The 18,729-nt window shown below is 42.8% G+C and overlaps 1 protein-coding gene and 1 pseudogene across 5 annotated transcripts in view; one reads left to right on the forward strand and one right to left on the reverse strand.

Moving 5' to 3' along the window:
• The window catches only part of itfg2 (integrin alpha FG-GAP repeat containing 2), an 84,644-nt gene extending 82,498 nt beyond the window's left edge, over window positions 1-2,146 (reverse strand). The window contains exon 1 of one of the 5 annotated variants that reach the window (XM_063059657.1): window positions 1,931-2,146. In XM_063059657.1, coding sequence (XP_062915727.1) covers window positions 1,931-2,026 — 96 coding nt within the window. In that variant the 5' untranslated portion in view covers window positions 2,027-2,146. Of the gene's footprint in view, window positions 1-1,698; window positions 1,870-1,914 lie in introns of those variants that run through there. The other 4 variants (XM_063059656.1, XM_063059655.1, XM_063059659.1 and 1 more) reach the window with 4 other exon arrangements.
• Window positions 2,147-10,642: 8,496 nt separating this feature from the next.
• LOC134352229 (uncharacterized) lies at window positions 10,643-18,480 on the forward strand (annotated as a pseudogene).
• Window positions 18,481-18,729: the final 249 nt, after the last annotated feature.

Below are 18,729 nucleotides of genomic sequence, written 5' to 3' on the forward strand. Positions count from 1 at the left end.
CCTACATTTGGAAGGCTGTAATTTGTTCAATTATATTGATGAGTAAAAAGGAAAACTACCAGTCACTGGCAGGGTTACTGAAAAAGCCCAATGTATCAAGGGCACTTATTTTCCCCAATGGAGGGAGTTCCAGGCTGTCACTGTTACAGTGAAAAAGTACCTCAGCAGAAACAAAAATTGCTCTGGGCTCTGGGAAAGAATAGGATAGACAGGATTACTGTAGAGTATTTTCAAAGAATCAGCATAAATATAACTACATGAAAGCTGGGGCTCTGTGCACTGCACTGCCACATTTCTGATCAATCAGAAAACTGGAGCAATTATAGCCCCTATAAATAGGCGTCCCATTTTTGTGCATTTGCTTTAAATACCTGTTGCTGGTATTGTTTCTGTAAGATGGCGAGGAATGCACCCTGGAACTGATACAGGTCCCATTACAAAAAGGGTGCAATTTGTCAACATCGCTACTATTACAAACCATCACTACTAAAATTGCCCTAATTGGAGATTAATTATCCTAATTACCTGCTGTTGGTACAGTTCCTGAAAATCAGAGGCCCTGCCAGCAGTTAATGAAGTTCAATAAATGGGACTCTGCCTAATTACTGTTCTACAGTATTAACATTATAGATCCAGACACATCAGTATACTGCCTATTAATAAGGCCAATCAACCTCTACTGTAAATAGGAGATCTGCTTGTTATTAATAAAGCTCCTATAAATCAAAAGGTTCACCAAACTCTCACTACTACCATTTCCTTAATGAGGACTTAATCAGACCATGGTACAGTTCCTGGAAATGTTAAGAAATCCTGACCAGACACTGGAACAGTTTCTGCAAGTATCAACTTGTCCTATTAATACATCTTGCATGGCACTGGTATATTTCTGTAGCTATTAACAGGTTCTTACCCGAGACTGACACTAATCTTGGAAATATTAATAGGTGTGGAATGGCACTGGTTCAAGTTATGTAACTAACTCCGGGGCTTGGAATGACATGGATATTATTCCAATAAAGAACTCAAGTTCTTCAACACTCATACCTAACCTACCACTGGTGTAGTTCTTGTAAATATTAAGGGCACTATCTGACATTGATACCGTTCTTGTAAATGTTAAGAAACCTAGTCCAACTCTGGTAAAGTTCAGTAAAAAGGACCTGGGTCTGGTACTGTTCCTGTAAATATTAAGGAATGCCCTATGATATCAGTAGTTTTTGTAAATATTGAGTCCTAGCCTAACAGTAGGACTGCTCCTGTAAATATTAAATGGTCTGAACTGACAGAAGTAAATCCAGTAAATACTAGTGTTGGGATTTGACACTTTTACAGCTCCCCCTAATGTTAAAGGGTACAGCCAGGAACTGCTAGTGCATCTATAAATTTTTGAGGACCAGCCTGACATTGGGACTGTTACTGCTAGAATTATCATACAAAATTGATATTGCTCCTGTAAATATTAACTTGTTATTTTTGACACAGCTTTACTTCCTGTAAATATTAAGGTACTGTGTTCAGGCAGAGATACAGATAATATCAAGGATGCTGTTCTGACATTCAACTTCTGTAAGTACAGTAGAAGTAATCCCAGCCCAACACCACCCATTTCCAAGTATTAAGCGGTATACTCAGCATCAGTATCGTTGCTGTAAGCATCAGAAAACTCTGGCCTGACAGTGATATATTTTCTGTAACCTTTAAGGGATCCAGCCTCACGTAGGTATAGACCCTTCAGGGGTCCACGAAACCCTCGGTTAATGGTAGGGGTCCACAGCATGAAAAAAGTTGTGAACCCCCGTCTGGGGTTTAAATATTATGGGGAGGCAGCGTCTGATACTGGTCCAGTTCCCGTCGTAATGCGGTGATGATTCCAGGGCTGTGTCGCTGGTTATGACGAGTATCCAGATCTACCTCTCAAATGATTTACCCCGTCGTTGTCTGTGTCTCCCAGGCAGATGGCCTGTGTGAACAGGTTTCCAGTGAAGTCCAGCGCCACTCTCTCGACGTAGCTGACGGACCTCATTGCTCGGCATACAGCCTGCTGCTTTACTCGAGCAGATTCTACTCCCTGTAACGGCACCAGCTGCAATTTACGGCCACCGCCATGGCTGCAGCGCGACAGCGCCAATTTTTACAGCACTATGAATTACGGCAAGCACCGGGGCCAATGGGAAGGTTGATGAGGTTTTCAGCGATAAGGTATGCTGCAGAACTGGTCTGAGGAGTAGTCCTGAGTGCAGTCATTTGTATCTTAGTACGCCTAGTTTTGGAGAGAGTTATGTTAATGTCGGTAGAAAACGCTGCATGGCCAATGCCTTAAACTGGATGCCGGGAAAATTGTGGAATAAGTGGCTCGTAGCTGGAAGTTTTTTTGGGAGAATGAGTAACAGATTTTTGAAAAGACAGGTGACCCATGTAGGCTGGAGTTAGCAGCTTTTTTTATATATATGCCATGGGCCCCTACCATTAACCGAGAGGTCCGTAGACCTCAGGAGATTAAGGATACAATTATAGAAGAAATCATTTGCTTACCGAAAATGGCTCAACACAAATAACCTCATTTGTTTGGCAGTTAGAACATAGAAAGCACAGCTACAGTTGGGCTGCCACTGAAGACCCCAGGAGAATAATAAGCTCAAACTGTTTCTTATAACCATGATTGGATGAATGAAATTACATTAATTAAGTGAAAAGAAGGAAGGGGAAATATATTACAAGATCTACCAAATTTCTGAAATCTGACCATTAAACTTTTTACTCAATGCTGCAGGACATCCAAAAGCAAAAGACAAATTCTCAAACAAACACTTGATCTATCAATTCCACGCCAGTTTTCAGAGTAATCCCAACCTTTCTTTGTATTCCCCCCCCCCCGAGACAGACACACACACACTCATTGATTTTCTTGAAATTCTATTACAATCAATTAAGAATCAAGATTAAGTTTAATATCACTGGCATATGTCGTGAAATTTCTTTGCTGCAACAGTACAATGTAATACATAATAACTGAATTACAGTAAGAATATATAAATAGATAAGTAGTTCAAAAATGAAAATACAAACAGAGGTAGTGTTCATGGGTTCAATGTCCATCAGAACTCCGATGGCAGAGGGGAAGAAGCTGTTCTGAATCATTGAGTGTGTGCCTTCAGGTTCCTGTACCTCCTTCCTGATGCTAACAATAAGAACAGGGCATGTCCTGGGGGATGGGGGTCCTTAATGATAGATGCTGCCTTTTTGATGCATCAGTCCTTGAAGATATCCTGGATACCACAGATTAGTAACCATGATGGAGCTGTCTTGGTTTACGACTGTCTGCAGCTTATTTTGATCTTGTGCAGTAGCCCCCCACCCCATACTAGACGGTGATGCAGCCAGTTAGAAGGCTCTCCATGGTGCATCTATAGAAACTTGCAAGAGTTTTTAATGACATAACAAATCTCCTCAAAGTCCTAATGAAATGTAACTGCATTGATACATTGGGCCCAGGATAGATCCTCAGAGATGTTGTCACCCAGAACTTGAAATTACTCACTCTTTCCACTTCTGATCCCTCTAGGAAGACTAGTGTTTATGCTTTTATGTTTAAGCATCTTATGCTTTCTGACATTTGGTTCTTTGGTCTTACTGATATTGAGTGCAAGGTTGTTGCTGCGACACCACTCCACTGCCTGATAGATCTTACTCCTGTACCCCCTCAGATTTATCGATGGTATGTGAGTGGTGCCTAACCACACAGTTATGTGTGTCGAGAAAGTAGAGCAGTGGACTAAGCACACGTCCCCAAGGTGCGCCAGTGTTGGTTGTTAGTGAGGTGGAGATGTTATTTCAAATCCACACAGATTGTGGTCTTCTGGTTAGGAAGCTGAGGATCCAGTAGCAGAGGGAGGTACAGAGGCCCAGGTTTTGGAGCTTTTCAATTATAACCATAGGAATGATTGTGTTAAACGCAGAGCAATCAATAAACAGCATCCTGACATCGGTATTTGTATTGTCCAGATGACCCAAGGCTGCATGGAGAGCCAATGAGATATCATCTGCCATAGACCTATTGTGGTGATAGGCATATTGCAGTGGTCCCGGACCTTGCCGAGACAGGAATTAATTCTAGCCATAACCAACCTCTCACAGCACTTCATTGCTGTAAATGTGAGTGCTTCTGGATAAGGCAGCTCACCCTTTTCCTCTTGGGCACTATTATAATTGTTGCCCTTTTGAAGCAAGTGGGAACTTCCGACTGTAGCAATAAGAAAATGACTTTGAACATCCCTGCCAGTTGGTTGGCACAGGTTTTCAGAGTCCTACCAGGTACTTCATTGGGGCCTGACTCCCTGCAAGGGTTCACCCTCTTGAAAGACAATCTGACATCAGCCTCCAAGACAGAGATCACAGGGTCACTGGTTGCTGCAGGGATTCTCATAGCTGTAGTTTTATTCTCCTTTTCAAAATGAGCATAAAAGGCATTGAGCTCATCTGGGAGTGAAGCGTCACTGCCATTCATATACATTTCACTTTGTAGGAGGAAGGCTTGCAAACCCTGCCAAAGTTGACATGCATCCGATTCCACCTCCAAACTCATTTGGAATTGTTCCTTTGCTCTTGAGGTAGCCCTCCATAAGTCAATCCTGGTTTCTTGTACAGTCCTGGGTGGCTAGACTTGAATGCCACAGATCTTCCCTCAGCAGACTATAAACTTCCTGGTTCATCCACAGCTTTCGATTCGGGTATGTTCTCATAGGCGCACACTCATCCACACAGGTTTCAATGAAGTCAGTGACAGCTGTGGTGTACTCACTCAGACCCGAAGATGAATCCCTGAATACAGTCCAGTTCACCGGTTCAAAACATCCTGTTGGCACTCTTGCTCCTCCCTCGTCCATACCTTCATGGTCTTCACTACTGTAATGCAGTCTTCAGTCTCTACCTATACTCAGGAAGTAGAAGTACAGCCAGGAGACCAAACTTTCCCAAGTGTGGGCATGGAATAGCACAGTAACTGCTTTTGATTGTAGTGTAACAGTTGGTTCCTCTGGTTCTACAAGTGATTTGTTGGTAATAATTATTTAGAGTGTTTTTCAAACTGGCCCACTTAAAATCCCCAAAATGATGACGAAGGCATTAGGGAGTGCTGTTTCATGTCCGTTCATTACGTCGCTCAGTTTGTCTAGAGACTGTTATGTACTCTGCTTCACAGAGACATGGCTCACCCCCAGCACTCCAGCTTGAGTGCTTCACCATCCACAGCATAAATTAGATGGTGGTGTCAGATAAAGGCAGAGGTGGTGGTGTTTTCTTCATGATTGTGGCACACAGGTGTGACAATTTAGTTCAATCCCACTCCCCCGAGCTGGAACAAGTGTCACACATTCTATCTACCGAGGGAGTTCTCCACCATCGATGGAAGTTACATTCCATCCCTGGTAGATATCAAGCTGGCACTGGAGGAGTTGAGCACCGTGATCAGCACTCATGAGAAAGCGCTCCTTGATGCCTTCCCTGTCATTGTGAGAGACTTCAACCAGGCTAGCTTGAAGACAAACTACCATCAACATGTCACCTGTGAAAGCAGAGGAGCCAATATTCTTGGTCACTGTTACACCACCATCAAGAATACTTACCTTGCCATCCCACACCCCCACTTTGGCAGGTCCAATTACTTGGCTGACTCCTTTAAGTTTGTTGTAGCCAGGGGTGGTAGTGGGGATAAGCTCTCACGAGCTATTAGATGCTCCAAGTGGTGTGCGCCTCAAATAGCCTCTGACAACTAAGGCCAGCTCCAGGCCTTTACTTGCAGGTTAGCTACTAAGCCCAGGGCTAATGTTTCTACTGACAAGAGAAGCAGCAAAGGCAGATTACTGGTGCCTTAAAGCCAGTCACTTTGGGCGGATAGGGCTCATCAGCTGTAGTTGGCCATTCATCTTGGAGAAGGAATCTCTGATCTCAAACCTCTGCTGCCTTGCGGCTCTACCTTAGGAAAAATCTGGCGCTGAAGACCCTAAGGCAGTCCTACGTTGAGTTCAGTGCTGACTGGCAACTCCTGTGACACTGCTGGTGCTAAACTGTATCAGTTTCTGCCATTCCTTTGGATTCATCAGCTGCATGGAGAGGGGGAGCTTGCTACATAGGCAACAGCTTGCTCTCCATATCGTACTGACCTGGCTTGCCTGTTACATAGATAGCTGGGATGCAATATCCGTGGTCAACCCTGACAAACGGAGAACCTCAAATCGTTTGGCTGTACTTTTACTCTGGCATATTGACAGAGATTGAGAACCAAAGCATCAATGCCAAGGATGGCAAAGGTATGTTCAAGGTAGATGTCTAGCTTTCACAAGACGGCTTTGAATCAGTAGACCGGACCATATTTTGGGGTGGGGGGGGGGTTCATCTTCAGATCTTAATGAATATGCCATGGCCATCACCGACTTCATCAAGGCCTGCGTGGATGAATGTGTGCCTTTGAGAACATACCAAATATACCCAAACCAGAAGCCCTGGATGAAACAAGAGATATATAGCCTCCGACAATTAGATCTATGGCATTCAATACAGGCAATCTCCAACTCTACAAGAAGACCAAGTATGACCTACGGAAGGCCAATTTGAGAGCAAAAAGGCAATTTCCTATGAAGTGAGAATCACAAATGGTTGCACGACAGCTGTGGTATGGTTAGCATGCAATTACTTCCTGTAAGGCAGAACCTAACGGCATGAATGACAGTGATGATTCAATGCTTTTCATGCATGCTTTGAAAGGGAGATTAACAGTGCATCAGTGTGAACCCCCACAGCTCCTGGAGACCCTGTGATCTCTGTCTCAGATGCTGATGTCAGAACAACCTTCAAGAGAGTCACCCTCATAACATGTCAGACCCTGAAGGTGTACCTGAAAGGGTACTGAAAATCTATGCAGTCCAACTTGCTGGAAAGCTCAAGGACGTCTTCAACCTCTTACTAATGCAGTCAGAGGTTCACACCTGTTTCAAAAGGACAGAATAGGCTTAATAAGTTTAAAATCACTGGCACACGTTGTGAAATTTGTTGTTTTGCTGCAGCAGTACATTGTAATACGTAATAATAAAAAGTATAAATTACAATAAGAAGTGCATATAAAAATTAAATTGAGTACTGCAAAAAGACAGGAAACAAAAATATAGAGGTGGTGTTCTTGGGTTCATAGTCCAGCAGTCCCCAACCACCGGGCCGCGAGGAAACGATATGATTTGGCGATATGAGTCAGCTGCACCTTTCCTCATGCCCTGTCACGCCCACTGTTGAGCTTGAACGCACGCGAGGTCATTACCCGCGCGTCATCCGTGTCAGCGCGGGAAGGAGATCAACTCCTCGAGCTTGCAAATGACAGTGGGCTGAAAAGTATGTTTGACATGACATCTCTGCCGGCATTCTGGATCAAAGTCAAGGCTAAGTATCCTGAGATAGCCATGAAAGCACTGAAAACGTTGCTTCCATTTCCAACATTTTTCTGTGAAGCGGAGTTTTATGCAATGAAAACTAAATTGCGGAATAGACTGGACATAAGGAATCCCCTTCAAGTATCGCTGTCTCCCATCACCCCTTGATAGGACCATCTCGTTGCAGGGAAACAAGCCCAGGGCTCCCACTAATTCAGCGATATTGGTGTGTTGCAATGATTTTATATGTTCATACAGGGAAAATATGTGCTGTGTGTTTAATATCCAAACGTTACTTAAAATGTTATGCTATTGACCTACTTATATAACAATTACAGCACGGAAACAGGCCATCTCGGCCTTTCTAGTCCGTGCCGAACGCTACTCTCACCTAGTCCCACCGACCTGCACTCAGCCCATAATCCTCCATTCCTTTCCTGTCCATATACCTATCCAATTTTTCTTTAAATTATAATATCGAACCTGCTTCTGCCACTTCTACTGGAAGTTCATTCAACACTTACTTCAAGCTCCCCTGATAATTGACTTATCACTAAATTCATGCGAGGAAAATATGCACTGTGTGTTTAATATTAAATTCGTTAGATAAACCCTTTTAGAAACGAAATTGAGTATATTAGCCACTTATCACCTATATTCTGGTCATGATTAACACCTCCCGCCGCCCCCGAACAGAATCAGCAAAAACGATTTTCAGGGGAAAAAAAATCATATGCGCACTGGTGCCCGCGCAAGGCTTCATGGTCATTGTAGTCTTTCTCGGGGTAAACACAACGTATTTGACTGCTACTCTTGTCCATTGGCAACCCTACCCCGTCCCTCACCCCCCTCCCCCCCCGGGTCGGCCGGTCCGCAAGAATATTGTCAATATTAAACCGGTCCGCAGTGTGAAAAAGATTGGGGACCCCTGTCATAGTCCATTCAGAAATCTGATAGCAGAGGGGAAGAAGCTGTTCCTGAAATGTTGAATGTGTGCCTCAAGGCTCCTGTACCTCATCCTTAATGGTAGCAATAAGAAGAGGGCATGTCCTGGGTGATGGAGGTCCTTAATGACGGATGCTGCTTTTTTAAGGCATCGCCTTTTGAAGGTGTCCTGGATCCTGGGGAGGCTAGTGCCCATGATGGCGTTGGCTGAGTTTACAACTTACTGAAGCTTTTTCCAATCCTGTGCAGTGGCCCCTCCATACCACATGGTGATGCAACCAGTTAGAATGCTCTCCACAGTTCATCTGTAGAAATTTGTGAATGTCTTTGGTGACATACCAATTCTCCTCAAACTCCTAATGAAGTATTACGCATGTCATGCCTTCTTTGTAATTACATCAGTATATTGGGTCCAGGATAGATCATCAGAGATGTTAACACACAAGAACCTGAACCTGCTAACTCTTTCCACTGTTAATCCCTCAATGAAGAATGGTGTGTGCTCTCTTGACTTCCCCTTCCTGAAGTCCTCTATCAATTCCTTGGTCTTACTGTTGTTGAGTGCAAGATTGACTCTGCAATACCACTCAATCAGCTGATCTATCTCACTCCTGTATCCCTCATCATCATCTGAAATTCAGAATAGTTGTGTCATCTTCAAATTTATGGATGGTGTTTGAGCTGTGCCTAGCCACACAATTATGGGTGTCGAGAGAATAGAGCAGTGGGCTAAGCACACATCCTTAATCAATCATACTGGTACCCTGCAAGAACTGATGAGTTGTCTCAATGACTGTCACCTGGTAAAACGGCTTCTACTGCGAAGATGTGCTTTGAGAGGTTGGTCTTGCCTAGAATTAACTCCAGGCTAAGCAATGACCTGGACCTGCTGTAATTTTGCCTCTTGCCACCACAGGTCTATAGGAGGTGCAATCTCACTGGATCTCCATTCAGTTTTGGAGCACCTAGATATTAACAGCTCACTGACGGTGTCTCCTCGTACAGTGACGAACTGTTTGTAAATGAATTGCCAATGGCGCAGAACTACCTAGATAACAACAAGGCATTCGTCTGGCTGCTGTTTATCGCTTATAGGTTGGCATTCAATACTATAATCCCCTCATTAATAATCAAACAAGCTTCAAAACCTGGGCCTTTGTACCTCCCTCTACAACTGGATCCTTGATTTCCTTATGGAGAAACTATGGTCACTGACAATCAACATGGACACACCACAAAGATGTGTGCTTTGCCCACTACTGTACTCTCTGCACTCATCACTGTGTAGCTAGGTACAACTCCAATACCACTGCCACCTAAGATTCCATCAACAACAGTGATGTCATCAGGGAATTCCGGTAAGGCACGAGGCAAGATGGCAGCACAGCACTGAGCGCTGACATATAACCCTCCCTTTTCAAGTTTTTTAGGGCTCATAGACGGTCTTAATACAAGGGTTGGAGAAAGATCTAACTAAAGACATGACTTCAAAAAAAGATCCAAATTCAACCAGGAAACAAGATACCAGCAGACGACACCAAGTTAACGATTCATCCGAGGAAACAGCTAGGCTAATTAAGCAAACAATGGCAACGGAGATGGAATCGCTGCAAGAAACGGTAGCCCACATGCTAAAGGAGTCACTGGAAAAGGCTCTTGACCCCATACAGAAGCATATGGCAGAGAATGGCAACATTCTCCGGTCGTTAAAGGAGCAAGTGAACATTCACACTAAAAAATTTAGCACGGTCTTCAAAAAAATAGACAACATTCAAGTTTGCTTACGCAAGAATGAGAAAGTTACTAACTTTTGTCTCATGGAGGTGACTAAGATATGGAAGAAGCTAAACGACTTGGAGGACAGATCCAGGAGAAATAATGTGCGGCTGGTCAACTTACTGACAGGCGCTGAGGGTGACGATCCAAGAGATTACCTCCAGAAGATGCTGCCTAATTGGATTCCAGTGCTCAAGAATTCCCACAGCACTCTATTAGAGATCCATAGAGCACATAGGATCTTTTCCAACACCTCAAGACCGCGGACCATGATTTTTAGGCTTCTACGGTACACCGACCAGCAGGCTATCCTGGAGGGCGCGAGGAAAGCCAAACCTACTCTCCCAGATGGCACCCAGCTGCAGTTCTTTGCCGACTACAGCCCCGGCACGATGCAGGAACGGCAGTGATACAAGGAGATCCACGCTAAGCTTCAACAGAAGGGGATCAACTTGTTCCTCATATACCTGGCGATTTTGAGAGTGAATATCAAGGGCATGAAGATGTCGTTTAATTCGGCAGAGGAAGCGAAAGAAGCTCTGAATTCATCGGTGCTGGGAGATATGGAAGAAGACCCTGGGCAAAGTCCACACGCCCCTCGGGAGGAGATGGAACTGCATTAAGAGCTCGGACCAGCCTGTATGCGCAATCTAATAGGCACGGGCAAGTTAAGTTTTCTAGTTATTCTTTTATTGGAAAGTCACTTGTTGCACTTCTGTATTTAGTTAATTAAGGGGCCAATTTGTTTCTGAGTATTGCAGGTCAGAGTTTTAAGGTGATATTCAATATACCCAAATGTAATACTTCATCAAGAATGAAACTGAAAGACAGCAGTTTGTTCTGAATAACTTTAGAACATTATGTCTCCAGTAGACTTGTTTACGTTTCTGGGCACCAGATAAGACGTCACTGGCGCCATCACTAAGCAACGGTCTATTAAAGCGACAGCTTCTTGCAAGATAGCTGTTGGGGTCTTGATTAGGTGTTATACTATATTTGAGACGGAAACGGTTTTAATTATATAGGTTAACGGGTTTGTCCAGGTTTCTTTTTTCTTGTCTCTTTGATATGATTGTGTATGAGGTGCTTTGCCTTTCTAATTTGTTGGTGCTAGAGGGGGGTGGTTGACGTCAGTGTTCAGTGTCTGACATTGCTAAGTGACACTCACAGATGTTACAAAGTAAAGGGTTGAATGCGAGGGGTGATGGGGGGTGGGAAGGGGTTAACTTAGGGTTCCACCACCAACTTACAACAACAGATCCAGGGGAAGATGAGCAACACAGATAAATTAGAAAATCTTACTATTGTATCATTTAATGTTAGAGGATTAAACTCTCCCTACAAGCGTTCAAAGGTTTTAGATTTCTTACGCAGAAAAAAAATATCGCGCTGTTACAGGAAACACATCTTAAACCTAATGACATTCCCAGGGTTCAAAACCGCTTTTATAAACCCATTGTGGCATCAGCTGATAGTACTCGTGCGAAAGGAGTTATGATATTAATGAGACCAATTGGAAGGACTGGCACCGACAATAAAGGACGTCTAGCTTTTTGCTGCACATCCATTCAGGGTAAAAAAGTTGCATTCATTAGCCTATATGCCCCAACAATATTCAAGGTTGAATTTTTTCCCTCCATTACCTCACAATTACTGAAGTTAAGTGACTACCAACTATATGTTGATTTGGACATGAATGCTTTGGTAAACATTAACCTCAATAAATCTTCCTCAACTATATCAGGCTCTCAAGAATCTGCTTCCAAAGCACTTAACCTTTTTCTAACAGATTTAAATTTAACTGATGTGTGGAGGGTGCATAATCCATCTGCTAAAGACTATACCTTCTTCTCCACAAGACATAAAACTTTCTCTCGGATAGATTACATCCTTATATCCTCCAGTCTGCTGCCTTTAGTACACTCAATAGAATTTTTGGCCAGACATCTATCTGATCACAACCCAGTCATATCTACTTTTAATTGTGGCAAAATTAAAAATAAGGCTACTAGGTGGAGGTTTAACTCCACCCTTCTAAAAAACGACAAATTTCTATCACAACTGAGAACAAGACTGTCAGAATTTATAAATTTAAATAAAAATAGTGTCTCAGATGTGACAGTGATTTGGGCCTCTATCAAGGGTTTCTTACGAAATAACGCTATATGGTTCAGTTCTCACTTACATAGAAGCCGGCTTCAAAAGATTTCCACCCTAGAAGAAGAATGTAAGGTTTTGGATAATGATCTGAAAAGGAGATACACCAAAACAAAAGAAAACGAGCTCAAAACAAAACAAGCAGAATTAAATGATTTATTAAGAAGCAGGGCAGAATATATGATTCATATAACCAAACGTAAGTATTACGCAGAAGGCAGCAGACCGAGCCATCTTTTAGCTCTAATGTTCAAACAACAGGAAGCTAAAAGGTCTATACCAGCAATCAGATGTGCTAAACATGGAGTAGTATCTTCAACAAAGGAAATAAACGAGGCATTCAAGAATTACTTTAAAGAACTGTATACAAGTGGTTCAGTTCCTTCTGAGAATGACTTCACAGATTTTTTTAGTGGATTAGACCTCCCTACGTTGTCATTAGAGGACACCTAAACTCTAGACTCTCCTATTGCACTGGATGAGCTACTTAAAGCAGTCAAAGCTACAAATAAGGGCCATACGCCAGGTATAGATGGCATACCTGTGGAAGTTTACCTAGCACTTTGGGATATTCTTGGACCAGTATGGTTAGAAACATTAAATTATGCTTTTTGGAAATGGTGCTTTCCATAGAGATCTAAACACAGCCCTGATCACAGTTATACCCAAGCCCGGTAAGGACCCCTTGGAGTGTGCCAATTACCATCCAATCTCCTTGATAAATGCCAACCTCAAGATATTTTCCCAAGTCTTAGCCAGTAGACTTGAGACAGTAGTTGGGAAAATAATTAGCCCAGATCAAACGGGCTTTATCAGGGGGCATCTCGCATCTGTCAATATTCGCCGGCTCTTACATATACTGAGTGCAACACACAAAATCCTGCCTGCCTGTGGCCTGCTATTTCTAGATGCTGAAAAAGCGTTTGATTACCTTGAATGGCCATATCTTTGGAGAGTTCTAAAAGAATTTAAGTTCGGCGATAAATTTATCAATATGTTTCAAACACTGTATACTAATACTTCAGCCCGGGTATGTGTGAGAGGAGGTTTCTCAGAGCCATTTGACATAGGACGGGGCACACGACAAGGGGACCCTTTGTCTCCTTTAATTTTTACTATATGTATTGAACCACTTGCACATTTAATTAGAAACTCTCCTCAGATCTCCCCTATTACAATAGGTATAACATCACATTCAATATCACTTTACGCGGACGACACGCTAGTTTATATGGCAAATGTTCAACAAACTGTCCCCTATGTTTTAAAAACACTGGAGCAATTTGGATTTCTTTCAGGATACAAAGCTAATTTGTCAAAATCAGAACTGATGCTGATTAATACAGGTAAAAGTAAGGTGTCTGTCCCTCCCCAGATTAATGTTACAAATGAGGTCCTCTACTTGGGTATTAAAGTTAATACTTCCCTATCATGTGTGGCTAAAACAAATTACTCTTTAATTTTGAAAAAAATAGAAGAAGATACTAATAGATGGAGACACCTGCCAGCATCAGTCCCAGCCCGTATATCGGTCATTAAAATGAACATCTTACCCCGCATTAATTTTATCAGCTCAATGATCCCACTTGCACCTCCAGCAGGATATTGGCAAAAACTGGACTCCTTACTACGATACTATGTTTGGAATGGTAATAGACCCAATATAAAATGGTCAGCTCTACAATTCAAAAAGTCGGATGGGGAATTGGCATGTCCAAATTTTAAATTGTATCACTGGGCATTTGTATTAAAAAGTCTTGGCTATTGGATGGAGGAGGATAAAGTTTCGTCCTGGAAAAATATAGAACAAGAGCTAATAGCACCAATAAGGTTGAAGGACTTTCTCCTTATAGGTATGTCTACCAAAAAATGTGATTTGTATTACGGTCCAATTTTAACCCATATGCTACAAGTGTTTAGAGCAGCAGAAAAATTCCTAAAATTTAAAAGCATATGATGCAAATCATCTCCATTATGGAACAATAATTGTTTTCTGTTGGGGGGGGGGAACCATTCACTAACAGAACTTGGGAGGATAAAGGTATTAATACTCTTCAAGATATTAATGGAGCAAGTACTCTCTTTAGCTTTCAAGAACTGATATCTCAATATAATATTGATAAACACTGTATTTTCTTCTACTTTTGAGTAAGATCAGCTTGTAAAGCCTACAGCATTCCCTGGGGGTCAGATTTAAAGGACCATCCCATTTTAAGTTGGATGCAGAGTGCTCCAGGACAGATAGTGTCATATATCTATGATAAATTAAACTCCCAGAAATATTTGCCCACATCAGGAATGAAAGCCTGGGATAGGGACATATCTGAATTGGGACAAGACGTAGTCTGGGATACGATTTGGGATAATGCCGCCGGTGCTTCGAAAAACCCAAATCATCGGTATATACACTTGAAATATTGTCATTGAGCACATTTAACACCGAGAATTAGACACCAAATGGGACTGGTTCCTGACCCATATTGCTCATTTTGCTCCCACGGAACTGTTGGCTCTTTTAGACATGTTGTATGGGAATGTCCAGGGGTTTTTGGTTTGTGGGGGAAGGTTATTAGTGCTCTTACAGAACTAACAGGGGTACAGTTACCAATGGACCCTGTTGTACATCTTCTAAATGATGACTCCCACCTTTCCCTCACAGAAAAAACACGCAAAATTTGGCTGGCAGGTCTGACTGCAGCTAAGAAGATTGTAGTCCAGCGTTGGAAACCTCCCCATGATATTTCAAATACTCACTGGCTTCAGAGCTTTTTGGACATTTCTTACCTGGAACTTTCATCAGCAAGAGTAAATGATGCACGACCAAACACAATCTTAATGTGGACAAATTTGATATCTAACTTAAAAGATCTTTTGTTAAAATAGGAATGCTTTGTCTGTGTATGTACTACTATTCAGTTGGTTTCTGGGGTGGAGGGGAGAGGGATGGGGGAAAGAGGGTGGAGGGGGGATGGTGATGAAGGTTGGGGGGTGGCTGAGTTAACAGTCAAAATGTAAATGGCAATTGGTTGTATTGAATGTAATTTGTTGGTGTTGCAATAATAGTCATCAAAATGGGAGAGGTCAACCTTCGCAGGACCCTTCCAACCCTCCATGACCTCTTCAGAGTCATCCTCTTCTGAATCTGGTGGTCCACGAGAGATGTGCTGTTGGCAGGAACCCTTCTCTCCTTCCAAGCCTTGAAGAAATTAATGTGAAAGGTCTGACACTCCTTCCTCTTCTCTAGGGGCAGAACCTCATAAATAGTTGGGCTCACTTTTCTCACTATGGTAAACAGGCCTTGCCACTTAGCAAGGAGCTTACTAGGGGATGATGGTAGGAGTAGCAGGACCTTATGCACTGATTCAAATTCTTGCTGGTAGGCCTGCTGGTCATACCATGTTTTCTGGGCCTGCTGGGCATCCTGAAGAGTAAGGCAGGTCTCCTCTCAATACTGCTTCAGACTGTCCCTCATCTGCAGAATATAATGGACAACTCCCTGCCCTTCAGAAGCACCCTCTAGCCCCTATCAACCCCAATACAGCAAGTCCAAGGGTCCTGTACCAGCCAACTATATAAAAGTTCAAAGGGCGAGAGAACCCAGTGGATGCTTGAGAAACTTCCCTATATGCAAAAAGAAGAAATGGTAGCCAATTGTCCCAATCTTTCCCCATGTCAAATACAGATTTCCTTAACATCCACTTCTGTGTTTGATTGAACTTCTCAACCAGGCCAAATATCTCCATGTGGTATGGAATGGTCTTCAAGGCCATGATCCCCAGCTCTTTATGCAGACAAGCCATCAGTCGTTAAGCAGTTTGTTTTCTGGTCGATAAGGATCTACTCAGGAATACCCACTCCTCCTCTGGCCATTGCCATATCCTGGCATCCTCTCAAACCTGAAGAGATAATTCTCAAAAATTGTCACCTTGTTGATAAGAAGGCATCCTAGGACCCTTCCACAGGCTTTCCTTTATAACAGCACTATCTTTTCTATGCCAGGTAGACAAAAAGTCTCTTAACAGATTTTCCAGGGAGGGTCTGGAGGAGGTGCCACTTGGAGGCCAGTCTGCTTCTGGTCTGAGTTGGCACCGGGCTGAAGTCCTTCCTCCTCTGAGTTTCTCCTCGGCTTCCCGGCATCTGCTGTGTTTTTAGCCTCATGGGGTTACCTGACAGGGGACTGCAATGCCACTCTGCTGAGATGAATGCATCCCTTTGTGACAGGCCATCCCACTGCTGCCACAATATGGTAAATACGTGGGTTATGACTAAAGGAAAAATGGCTAAAGTTGGTTAGCACTTTAGTGCAAGGGTGTTTATTAGGTGCGTCAAAAATCAAACTTACAAAAATTAGTGAAAATAGTGAAAAGAAGACTTCCAATATTTACAAAAAGATACCTCCCAAAAAAACACAATCGTAATAGCTCTGTACTTATTCTTGTCCAGTGTGAGCTCCTGGTAGCCCCCTATCTCTCTCTCTCAAACTGAGGGTGATGAACTCCTTTTTATTCAGTACTAGGTCATACCATCTTTAATTATCAATAAAGTTAACTTAAGACTACAGATGAATTAGAATCAGATGCACCCACAATGTAGTTACAGTCATATTACAAAATAAACAATCTACAGTACCTTCAATACAGCATACAAACAATATATACACATTTACACATCCCTATTACTATTCTGTCACATTTGGGCTTGGCTTATGAGAACATACCAGGTTAGACATTGAAGTGTGTACACTCAGTGCAACGACAGCAGAATAGCAAGGCAATGCTTGTGTGTGTGTACTTATTGAGTGTTCTCCGTCACACTCTCCTTGCCTCAGTAAAGGCTGATTTATACTTCTGCGTCAAATCGATGCCGTAGGTACGACGTAGCCGCGAACCCTACGCAGTGCCTATGCGGATCCCTACACCGTAGCCTGACGCGCACCTCTCCCAAAATGTAACTACACGTCGCGGCAACACAGACCGCAACAACTGTGATTGGTCCGCTTGGTAGCACCGCATTTTCTCCTACACATTTTCGGTTGCTTATTCTTCTCTGCCATTTCAGAATTAAGAGAGAAGAAGAACATAAGTTTGGAAAATGGACCAAATAGAGGAGAGGTTAATGGAGGAAGTCTGAAAATATGTACATTTGTACAACTCCTCGTCACCATACTATAAAGACTGCCAAATGGCATCAAATTCGTGGAATGAAATTTCCAAAACCATGGGTCTGGACATCACGGAATGCACAAAGAGATGGAAAAACTTGAGGGACAAGTATGTGCACGTCTGGAAAAATCTCTCCAAGAGCGGGAACCCAGGCGGAAGAAAAATACTAGCGTTTTATTTGGCTCTTTCTTGGCTGGCACCACATATTAAGCACCGGAAAACAGAGTCAAATTATGACGACAACAAGGTAAATACAAAATGTTCTTTGTATCATAAACCTTTCTGTTGTGTTTAGGCTAGCTAGCGACCGAGCAGTACTGTCTAGTTGTAAACACAGCATATTGATTTGCGCAAAGATAATTCTTCCATGAAAGAGAAATGTAATATGTAACAGACTTTAATTGTATCTGGCTTGCTCATAAAGGAAATGCAATAACCAGTATTCTGCCAATGTAGGCATATGCCGTTTTCTCGTTTTCATAGCTCTGCCAATCCGTGTACAGACACTGAACGCATATATTACCTGTATGTATAATAACAAAGACTAACTTAAACTATTTGCAATTTCTTTCATAATCACAGGATGGAAATCAAGGTTGTCCACCTCCTCAGTTGCTGAGGAAAACCAACCACCAGACATTCCATCTTCACGTCCAGAATCATCATCAAGTAGTGAGGCAGCTCCTCCATCCCCCGCCCCATCTCCTCCGCCCCCCGCGCCATCTCCTCTGACCACCTCGCCAGCTCCTCCATCCCCCGCGCCATCTCCTCTGCCCCCCAGCCCAAGGAAAGCACAGAGGAAGAGGAGGAAAGGACATGATGACTGGGTTCAGCAGCAGTTCACCCAGTTGGATGAATGTAGGGTGGGACTGGAACAAAGACTGCTGAATGAAAATGATGAGGTCTCCAGGTTTGTGCAAGCACTTGCTGACATGCTGCGGAGGCTGCCGGAGGAGCACAGGGCACAGACAATGTTCAATGTCTACAAAATGGTATTTGAGAGGCAGCAGCAGAAACAATAAACAATTGCATAATCTATTATGTTGTCTTTTTTTATGTAACACTTTGCACCTTGTATAATGTTGTGCACAGTACTGCAAATAAATAACAACTTGACTTTATAACAGGTCTTTTTTTTATTTGAACAGCTACATTATTTATAGGTTCATTTATTTTATGTCCTTACAATTTACTAATTAAATTGGCCACGACACACTATTTTGTTCTGCCATGGCAAAAATCCATGTGGTGATTGAAAGAAGACCATCAGG

The sequence above is a fragment of the Mobula hypostoma genome, chromosome 9 (genome assembly GCF_963921235.1).
Source record: "Mobula hypostoma chromosome 9, sMobHyp1.1, whole genome shotgun sequence".
Classification (NCBI taxonomy): domain Eukaryota; kingdom Metazoa; phylum Chordata; class Chondrichthyes; order Myliobatiformes; family Myliobatidae; genus Mobula; species Mobula hypostoma.